At 39.6% G+C, this 10,191-nt stretch overlaps 1 protein-coding gene across 1 annotated transcript in view; it reads right to left on the bottom strand.

Moving 5' to 3' along the window:
• Positions 1-10,191, bottom strand: part of LOC106874653 (deoxyribose-phosphate aldolase) — a 19,815-nt gene that overhangs the window by 6,761 nt on the left and 2,863 nt on the right. The window contains exons 2-3 of the mRNA XM_014922450.2: positions 4,066-4,163; positions 1,935-2,082 (exon numbers count right to left, since the gene is read on the bottom strand). Coding sequence (XP_014777936.1) covers positions 1,935-2,082; positions 4,066-4,163 — 246 coding nt within the window. The remainder of the gene's footprint in view (positions 1-1,934; positions 2,083-4,065; positions 4,164-10,191) is intronic.

Here is a 10,191-nt window from a genome sequence, read left to right as displayed (position 1 = left end):
AATCTGATCTGGCAGTGTTTCTACAACTGGATGCCCTTTCAAATGCAAACCACTCCGAGAGTGTAGTGCGTGCTTTTTACACAGGGGCCAGAGGAGCTGGCATCGACCACGATCAGATGGTGCTTTTTACGTGCCACTGGCACAGAAGCCAGTCAAGGCAGCACCAGCATCGACCACGTTCGGATGGTGCTTTTTATGTGCTACTGGCATGGGGCTCACAACTACAATTTCCATTTGATTTGATTTTGATATTGCTGATGTCGATGTATTTGACTTAATAGGTCTCCTCAAGCACGGCATGTTGCCTTATGATCCAAGGTACTTTTGAATGGGCTGGTTTTGCGATGCTGGTGTAGGTTACAGCTGTGGATTCACTTTATTTGCCAGGTCTTCTCAGTCACAGCATACCTCCAGAGGTTTCAGTCCTTTGTCATTGCCTCTGTGAGGCCCAACGTTCAAAGGTCATGCTTCATCACCTCATCCCATGTTTTCCTGGGTCTCCCTCTACCCTGGATTCCTTCCACTGTTTGGGAGTAGCACTTCTTCACACAGCTCTCCTCATCCATCCGTAGTACATGACCATACCAACGCAAACGTCTTTCTTGCATGCCACATCCGATGCTTCCTGTGTCTAACATTTCTCTCAAGGCACTTACACTCTGTCGTGTGTGCACACTGGCATTACACATCACGCAGATCATGCTAGCTTCATTTCTTTCAAGCCTACACATGTCTTCAGCAATCACGGTCCATGTTTCACTGCCGTGAAGCATGGCAGTTCGCACACATGCATTGTACAATCTACCTTTCACTCTGAGCAAGGGGCTCTTTGTCACCAGTATGGGTAGAAGCTTTCTGAACTTTGCCCAGGCTATTCTTATTCTAGTAGTAACACTCTCTGAGCATCCACCCCCACTACAGACTTGGTCCCCTAGGTAGTGGAAGCTATCAACTACTTCCAGTTTCTGCCCCTGGCATGTGATGGAGTCTGTATTCTGAGCATCTGTGGTGTTTATTGCCCCTGTGCATCTGCTGCACGTGAGAGCTGTCTTCCCGGTTAATCTTCCTCTGATATTGCTGCACTGCTTATGTGTCCATAGCTTACACTGGGTACATCTTATGGAATTTCTACCTACACCTTATCTACAGATCCAGCAGGGCCACCTACCTGAAGGGGTGTGTGATGTGTTCGCCTTTCTACTTACTAGAACTTTGGTCTTTGCAACATTGACTCTAAGGCTCTTCGATTCTAAACCTTGCTTCCAAATTTGAAGTTTCTTCTCTAGTTCTGGTAGTGATTCTGCTATGAGGGCCAGATCATCAGCATAGAGGCGCTCCCAGGGGCAACCTGTCTTGAATTCCTCTGTTATTGCCTGGAGGACTATGATGAATAAGAGGAGGCACAGGGCTGACTCTTGGTGGATCCCTCCTTCTACCCGGAATTCTTCACTATACTTATTTCCAATCCTAACCCTACTGATGGCATCGCCGTATAGGGCCTGTACAGCCCCACCAGATAAGGGATTGGGGGACCCTGTCAAAGGCTTTCTCCAAGTCCACAAAAGCCAAATATAGGGGTTTATCTTTGGCTAGGTATTTCTCCTGCAGTTGCCGTACCAGAAATATAGCATCAGTGGTGCTTCTACCTGGCACAAAACTAAACTGCATCTCATCTAAACTGACTCGCTTCCTAATTAGTTGGGCTATGACCCTCTCCGTGACCTTCATCACCTAATCCAGCAATTTGACCATGGAGAAATATTACCTTACTTGGAAACAGGTTAGGGTCAACAACATGAAGAACATTCAGCCACAGAAAAATCTCGTCATCTGACCCATGTGAGCATGAAAAAGTGGACATTTGATGGTAATGATATAAATGTCTATAATTCATGGAAAAACAGGTGTAAAACTGAAAAAACATGTCAACCCACCTTTGTCAAGCATTTGAAGACTTTTGAGTAAAGTAGTTTGGATTGGATGTTTTGCTTTAAAACAAAGTCTATCAACATTGGAATAAGTGTCATCACCAGACAAAGTGGTCAAATCTATACAGGTTACAGCTCTGAGCAACCAGGCAGCCTGAAAGTCAGAGAAAATTTTTACCACACAAACGACAAGAACAAATATCAAGTAATTGTAATTAATAAAAGGGAATAAAAAGAAAATGGCTAGAGAGAGTGTTCTTCTCATGATGATAGTCTTTTCTTTGAGTTCATCTCACAAGAATTCAATGTTGAACCATGTAAGTGAATCCTTTAGGATAATAACTTGGTTCTTTGCTTTGGCAAAAAGCTTCTTTCCACAAACAAAAAGCAAACTATGTGAAAGCTGTGGACAAATTGTGTTTGTGAATAGTCGAGAAAAACAAACACAAAGTGGAGGAGAATACCATCAATTCAGGTGTAAGTCAAGTATGATTTGTTAATTAAACAACAGGAAGTTGAGAGACAATAAGAGATAATTGGAGAAGTGATGAGCATCAATGAATGAAGGATGCTGGAAGATAAGGAAAAAGAAAAAAATTATGTAAATAGGTGACAGAGATTATTTCAGGTTCAGTTTGGTAAGTGTGAAAATATTTTTCATATTTTACAATTAGTTGTGCTTAACATGTTGATATCGAGTGAAGACTAAACTTTAGGAATCTAAATGAATCCAACATCTTAGTAATTAGCAATACCACTTGACACACACAACTATTTTTATCACAAGATTTAATTAACTGAATTTCACACGTCATTGAAAGTAAAGAGAAGAATATTCAGAATGTAAAATTTATACATTTTTACACTATTTCAATTTATTAGGTTGTCAAGAAAAATTTATCCACTTCTTTCAAATGTTATTTGAATTAACACCAAAAATATTCTTATTGTAGTTTTTTTTTTTTTTTTGTAACCCTGTTCTTCCTCCACGACTTTTGTTAATCATTTTTGAAATCTGAATTTGATCTCTTTTCAGACACAAGGCCATCTTTCAATCAAGTTGCCAAAGCCAGTTGAGACATTTGTTCTGTGTACAGAGAAGACACTTTTAAAGAACTGAAATGATTTTCATGCTTCAAGGAGGGAAAATTCAATTTCACAGATTTTTCTGTATTCTGGCCAACCTATTCAGTTCAATGAGAATTGAACAAGCTCATCTATAAGGATTTGTGCCAATCCACCAGGGAATTGGCCCAGTAGATGGGACACTCTCATGATACTTTCACCTGTTATCTTCACTGGATGAGTAAGGTTTAAAATAAATTGTAAAAAAATTATTGGATTTATCTCTCAACCCCATTTACATTTTATAAAATGAGTATAATATCATTTATAAATGATAAGATGACCCATAAGATATTTTAACATCTGAAGATGTTCAAACTAATAATTCATAACATTCAACACAAATCATTCCAACAGCCATCTGTGTTACTTTAATGTCTAAAAGGAGGCTTCTTATTGAACTTCATAGGAAAATTCTAAACTTCCAAAGTACATATTACTGTATTTGATGGAATAAAAGACACAAAGGCATATTAGACAGAACCCAACTTTAGCAGTGCATATTCAGGAAAAAAAAAAGTTTTAGTGCATTAGCCTTTTCACATTTCAAATGGCCATATTCAGCCAAAATATTCTGTTTTTTATTCAAACTGACCAGATCTGACCTTTTACACCAACGATAAACAATCACATCATCAGAATCTCAAAGCTACAAGATAATCCATGATTAATTCCAAACAATGTGAATAAATAAACACAATATTTTGACAGAATAGTCTGAATGTTAAAGCTTGTGGAAGGCCCAACTTTGTATTTAGGGCCTGGGGTATTTTTGAGACATTCCTTTGAAAAAGTGTGACTTATATGATATATGCAGTAACGGTTTTCAGAAAAAAAAATAAATGATTTTTTTAGGCCCCCCCCCCGCCATCAAATAATTCTTTATCTAAATAGTAACTTGTTTAGATAGCAATCTGATTTATTGGTACTCAAGAAGTGACAGGTGAGCTTAGTCATTTATTATACAGGAACAAAGATAACAAAGGAAAGTTTTTGTTCTGTTTTTTTTTACCTGCCATTGTTTCTTCACAGTACGACGTGTACCAAGAGTGTTAGCACGTCTTTGAATGGCCGGAAAGTTCATATAGACATTTTGAAGCCAAGTTTCATCTGAAAAGAAATATAAAAGGTTTTACAAGTTAAATGTTAAAGAGAGGTCCACGAGTTAGCTACGAACATCAAATGCTATCAAAGTGTAGCAACCAAACACTTATTTGTTTTTTATTAATAATATTGATAATAAAGCAAATAAAGATATGAAGACAGGGGAAGCCCCAGGTCCATCAGGAATCACCACTGAGATGCTTAAAATATCGGGTGGTGTGCGTTATGGTTTTGTCATTCGCATCGTAAATTGGGTAGTTCATGAAAGAGTCATACCCAATGACTGGTGTAGCAGCACCATAGTCAACTGCTACAAAGGTAAAGGTGATACTTTAGACAGAAATAACTACAGGGGTATCAAATTATTGGATCAGGTGATGAAAGTTACAGAAAGGGTCATAATCCAACTAATTAAGGAGAGAATTAGCCTAGATGAGATGCAGTATGGTTTGTGCCATACTGATACTATATTTCTGGCAAGGCAGCTGCAGGTGAAGTACCTAGCCAAAGACAAACCTCTGTACTTGGCCATTGTTGACATGGAGAAAGCCTTTGACAAGGTCCCCTGATCCCTTATCTGGTGGTCAATGCAGAAACTGGGGAAAGACGAGTGTTTGGTAAGAGCTGTACAAGCCCTGTACAGGGATGCTGTCAGTAAGGTGAGGGTTGGTAACGAGTGAAGAATTCCAGGCAGAAGTAGGGTTTCACCAAGGATCAGTCCTCAGCCCCCTCTTATTCATCATAGTCCTCCAGGCAATAAAAGGAATTCAAGACAGGCTGTCCCTGGGAGCTCTTCTATGCTGATGACCTTGCTCTAATAGCCAAGTTACTACCAGAACTAGAGACGAAATTTAGGGTGTGGAAGCAAAGTCTAAAATCGAAGGGCCTTAGAGTCAACCTAGCAAAAACCAAAGTCCTAGTAAGTAGGAAGGCTGACAAATCACAAACACCTTCAGGTAGATGGCCCTGCTTGATCTGTAGAAAAGGCATGGGTAGAAACTTCATATGATGTACCCAGTGTAAGCTATGGACACATAAAAGGTGCAGTAATATCAAAGGAAGGTTAACAGCGAAGATAGTTTTTGCATGTGGCAGATATACAGGGGCAATAAACACTGAAGATGTACAGGAAACAGATTCCATCACATGCCAGGGGGAAAAACAAGTAGTTGATACCTTCCGCTACCTAGGCGCCCAAGTCTGTAGTGGGGGTGGATACTCTGAGAGTTTGGCGGTTAGAATAAGAGCTCCTACCTCTGCTGGCAACTAAGGGCCTCTCGCTCAGGAGGAAAAGTAGACTATATGATGCATGGGTGCAAAATGCCACGCTACATGACAGTGAAACATGGACCATGACTACTGAGGACATGTGTAGGCTTGAAAGAAATGAAGCTAGTATGCTTCACTGGATGTGTAATATCAGTGTGCATACATGACAGGGTGTGAGCACCCTGAGAGAAAAGTTGGACATAAGAAGCATTAAATGTGGTGTGCAAGAGAGACAACTGTACTGGAATGGTCATGTGTTACATATGGATAAGGACAGCTGTGTGAGGAAGTGCCACACCCTAACTGTGGAAGGAACCTGTGGAAGAGGTAGGCCCAGGAAGACATGGGACGAGGTGGTGAAGCATGACCTTCGAACGTTGAGCCTCACAGAGACCGAGACCTTTGGAGATATGCTGTGATTGAGAAGACCTGGCAACTAAAGTCAGATTGCAGCCATGGCCGATGCCAGTGTTGCATGTCCGGGCCCATTTAAGAGTACCCTTGATGCGTCGGGCAATATGATATGAGAAGAGCTGTTGAGTCAAGTAAAACCAAAATCGTAGCTGCAGTCAGTGCCCCCTGTTTGTCACCCCCATCACCTTTGACAACAGTATTGGTATGTTTATATCCCTGTAACTTAGCGATCTGGCAAAAGAGAATAAGTACTAGGCTCAAGAAATACAGTCCTGGGGTTGATTTGTTTGACTAAAACCCTTTGAGGCATTGCTCCAGCATGGCCACTGTCAAATCACTGAAACGAGTAAAAAAAATACACACACAAAACAAACACATGATCAAAGGATAGCAATACATAGATGTGATCCAGAAAGGTCAAAGGTTAAAACTATAGAGATGAACCCAAAAGGTCACAACTGATCTATGAAAAGAAATGACCTTTGAAATTGTTAAAGAAACAAATCAAAAACACCAACAATACAGCTTATTGTGTATGTACATTTGCTTGTATAAGTGCCTTATTCTCTGCACAAACTCCACTCTCTATTAAGGGGTTTTATCTTGCAAAATTATCAGTTGGTGGTGAAAAGAAGATTTTCTGATAAGTATTTGGTGTTTATAAGATTGAGAACGACAGAGATTGTGTGTGTTACTGAGTAACACTCACACAATCTCTCTTTCTCACTCTCATACACACACACACACATACAAACATGTACAAAATATATAACCTAATTTTCCCTTAGAACTTTAAATAATATTTATTGTTCTCAGTGAATAATAATAAATAGAAAGTTACCATCAAGCATCAAGTAAGTTTCATCATCATCATCATCGTTTAACGTCCGCTTTCCATGCTAGCATGGGCTGAACGATTTGACTGAGGACTGGTGAGCCAGATGGCTACACCAGGCTCCAATCTGATCTGGCAGAGTTTCTACGGCTGAATGCCCTTCCTAATGCCAACCACTCTGAGAGTGTGGTGGGTGCTTTTACGTGCCACCGGCACGAAGACCATTCAGGCGGTACTGAAATATATATTATCTCGTTATTTCTTGATTACAGGAATATTTTTGAGATTTGTTAAATAGAAATTTTGATTCTGGAGAGAAAGCATTGCTCATGACCTGATACAGGGCCTTTGAGGCTGATAAGTGTGGCAAGGAAGAAAACAGGGCCTGCATACTTGTAGCAGAGTAAATTCAGCTAAAAGCCCTCAAAGGGTCAGAACTGGTCAACAGCTTAAGTCTATCACCTGAGTAGACCATGGTGAGAGTTGAATTGAGAACATAAAAAGTTGGAACAAATACTTCAAGGCATCCAACTTTCTTACAACTCTACCACTGTCTTTTGATTGGTACTTTTTTTTATTGACCCTGAAGAAACAAAAGGCAGAGGTGACCTTGATAGGATTTGAGCAACAGATATGAGAACAAATACTGTGAAACATTCTACCCGACACTCAGACAATTCTTTACCATTTAGATTTCCTGTTATTCATATATTTCTCATCAAAGAAGTCATCTTTCACTACAATGTCCTCCCTTTGTCGTTCATCTTTTTGGAGTTGATAAAATAGGTACCAGTTGAGTGAAGGGTCGATTTAATTGACTAACCACCTACCCCAATTTTTCAGGACTTGTGCCTATAGTAGAAAGAATTAGCACATTGGTGCTTGCTCGGTGGTAAAAATAAATGGTCAACTCTCAGAATCATTTCATATCTAGTGCTCAATCCATCAGGGCTGTCCTCTCTCGTCTCTTCTATACATTCTGGCATTTGCTGCAGGAGCTAGGACTGTTGTAAGGCATCCTCTCTGAACTGGGATGCAGGAGAGCTGTGTTGGCAGATGTTGATGACACCACACTCGAGGTGTCAGACACCGTGGAAGTTCAGGTAGGTGATTCCATTTTAAAAGAATACAAGGCAATGGCAGGAGTTACGATAAACCAAACAAGTTGCTCAGGTTGTGGCTTGGTAACTGGAGAAGTAAGACTATGCCAATGAACAGCAGAACAGGTTGATAAAATAGATGTCATCATAAACATAACGCTGAGCATGTGTTTGTTAAAAACTTACACATCATGTGTACTTGTGATTAATTATCGTTAGCATACCAGACAAAATAATTAGCAGCATATTTTGTCTGTCTTTATGTTCTGAATTCCAAATCTTGCTGACATCAACTCTGACTTTCATCCTTTTGGAGTCAAACCTCTGCTGGTGACAAATGGTCTATCACTCAGATTAAAAGGCAGACTGTATGACGCATGTGTACGAACAGTCATGCTACTTGGCAGTGAAACATGGGCCGTGACTGCTGAGGACATGCGTAAGCTCGCAAGGAATGAAGCCAGTATGCTCCGATGGATGAGTAATGTCAGTGTGCATACTCAACACTGGCATCGGCCACGTAAAAGCACCCACTACACTCTCGGAGTGGTTGGCATTAGGAAGGGTATCCAGCTGTAGAAACGCTGCCAAATCAGATTGGAGCCTGGTATAGCCACCTGGTCCACCAGTCCTCAATCAAATCGTTTAACCCATGCTAGCATGGAAAGCGGACGTTAAACGATGATGATAGGGTTATTGTTTACAAGTACACCTACATGAGAAAATAGACCTTTTTTATTTACGAAATTTTTTTAGCAGATTCTCATGTTTTCGATGACAGAGATTTTGAATATGCCAAAAAACCATATTTTCAAAATTTTCAATTCCCCCTCTCCACCCCAAATTTTTAAATTTTAACTTTTTTTGATTTTTTTTTTTCAATCTACATGGAAAAATATGAAGATTAAGAATATGGAAAAAAGAAAATAATTGATTTCAAATTTTCTATGAGGAAACTCCAAAATTGATTCATACGCCCCTGCTATCTAAAAGTGAAAACGAATGGCTTGCAAATATGAAATGTGAGAGAGCTGTCCTAATGTGAACATAAGTGAGGGTTCAACCATTCTTCTTGATAGTAGTTAAGAATATGAAGACTGTGAAAGCCCCTAGTCCATCAGGGATTATTTCTAAAGTGCATAAAATATGTGGCATATTAGGATACAGCTGGTCTATCCATAGCCCTTACTCAGCATTACCTGATACCTTTGGGTCTCAATGACACCATTACCTCTCATAACCTCTCTCTCTCTCTCTCTCTCTCTCTCTCTCTCTATCTATCTATCTATCTATCTATATATATATATACATATATATAACCCCATAACCCCTCCCCTCACAATTCTACGGCCTTGGCCTTCAAGCAGGCTATCCACATGCAAGAAATAACAGCCAAATCTAACAGCTGAACTTAAATTTTGAAAATGCGATTTTTGAAATTTTTTCTTTATTTTTTTTTTCAGAATCGGATCCTCCATAACCAAAACCGTGGGATTCCATAAAAAAAATCAATGTATATCCATTTTTCCGAAAGTTATGAGGGAAAAATCGGATCTTCTGCATTTTCCGAAAGCCCCCCGCCACCAGATTCGTTTGCGCCAACTCTTTTTCGTTTTCTACACAGTTAACATCCAACCGTCAAATAAAGATGCTGGGTTCGAAAATTCCAGCAGAAAACATGATGAAGGCTGGAGAGTAGTAGATCAGCTGAAACATTGTGATAACAATAAGTACGATGAGGACACACATCTCTCTCTTCATTGTAAATAATAATGTCGAGCAACAACGGTTTATAAGCGGTGACGGAGTGTCAAACACAAAGACAACCTAAAGACATACATTGGCCGACTTTGGAGTCAGGAAGCGCTAACAAGTTGGAATTTCTCCCGTTTTGATGGAGATTTTTCAGATTTCTTTTCACGGTGTCCTTGGAAGTGATCTGGAGTATCTGTTTTACAAAAAAACTTATCCTCTCTGGATCGATTGTGGTCAACTTTGCGGGGACCGTGCACTTAAAATCTCGGCATAACTATAGATTCCTGTTCCCTCCCTCCCGACTTTGGATGATCAGAACTTTAAGAAAAATGAATATTTTTTAATGAAATTTTCTACGAATATGTTTTATATCATGTAGATTCCGAATATACCAACTTTTGGGGGCGGTGGGCAGAATACACATGAAAGAGATCCCAAGAAGTTTTTATTCTTTCTCAATGAAGAACACAAACATATTATTGAATATCGTGTTTGCTTCTCTCAGGACGGTTTTACCTTTAAAAGGGAAAAAGCAAACCCGATGAAGACGACAGGTATGGAGAAACATATTTCTAGCATATTTTCTCTGTTCATTCGCCCAAACACACAAAGTGTATGAATCAGTTTTGGAGTTTCCTCATAGAAAATTTGAAATTCTGTT

Source organism: Octopus bimaculoides, chromosome 3 (assembly GCF_001194135.2).
Source record: "Octopus bimaculoides isolate UCB-OBI-ISO-001 chromosome 3, ASM119413v2, whole genome shotgun sequence".
NCBI classification, from domain to species: domain Eukaryota; kingdom Metazoa; phylum Mollusca; class Cephalopoda; order Octopoda; family Octopodidae; genus Octopus; species Octopus bimaculoides.
The sequence above is the reverse complement of the archived record's forward strand: the minus strand, read 5'-3'. Positions and strand labels throughout refer to the sequence as shown.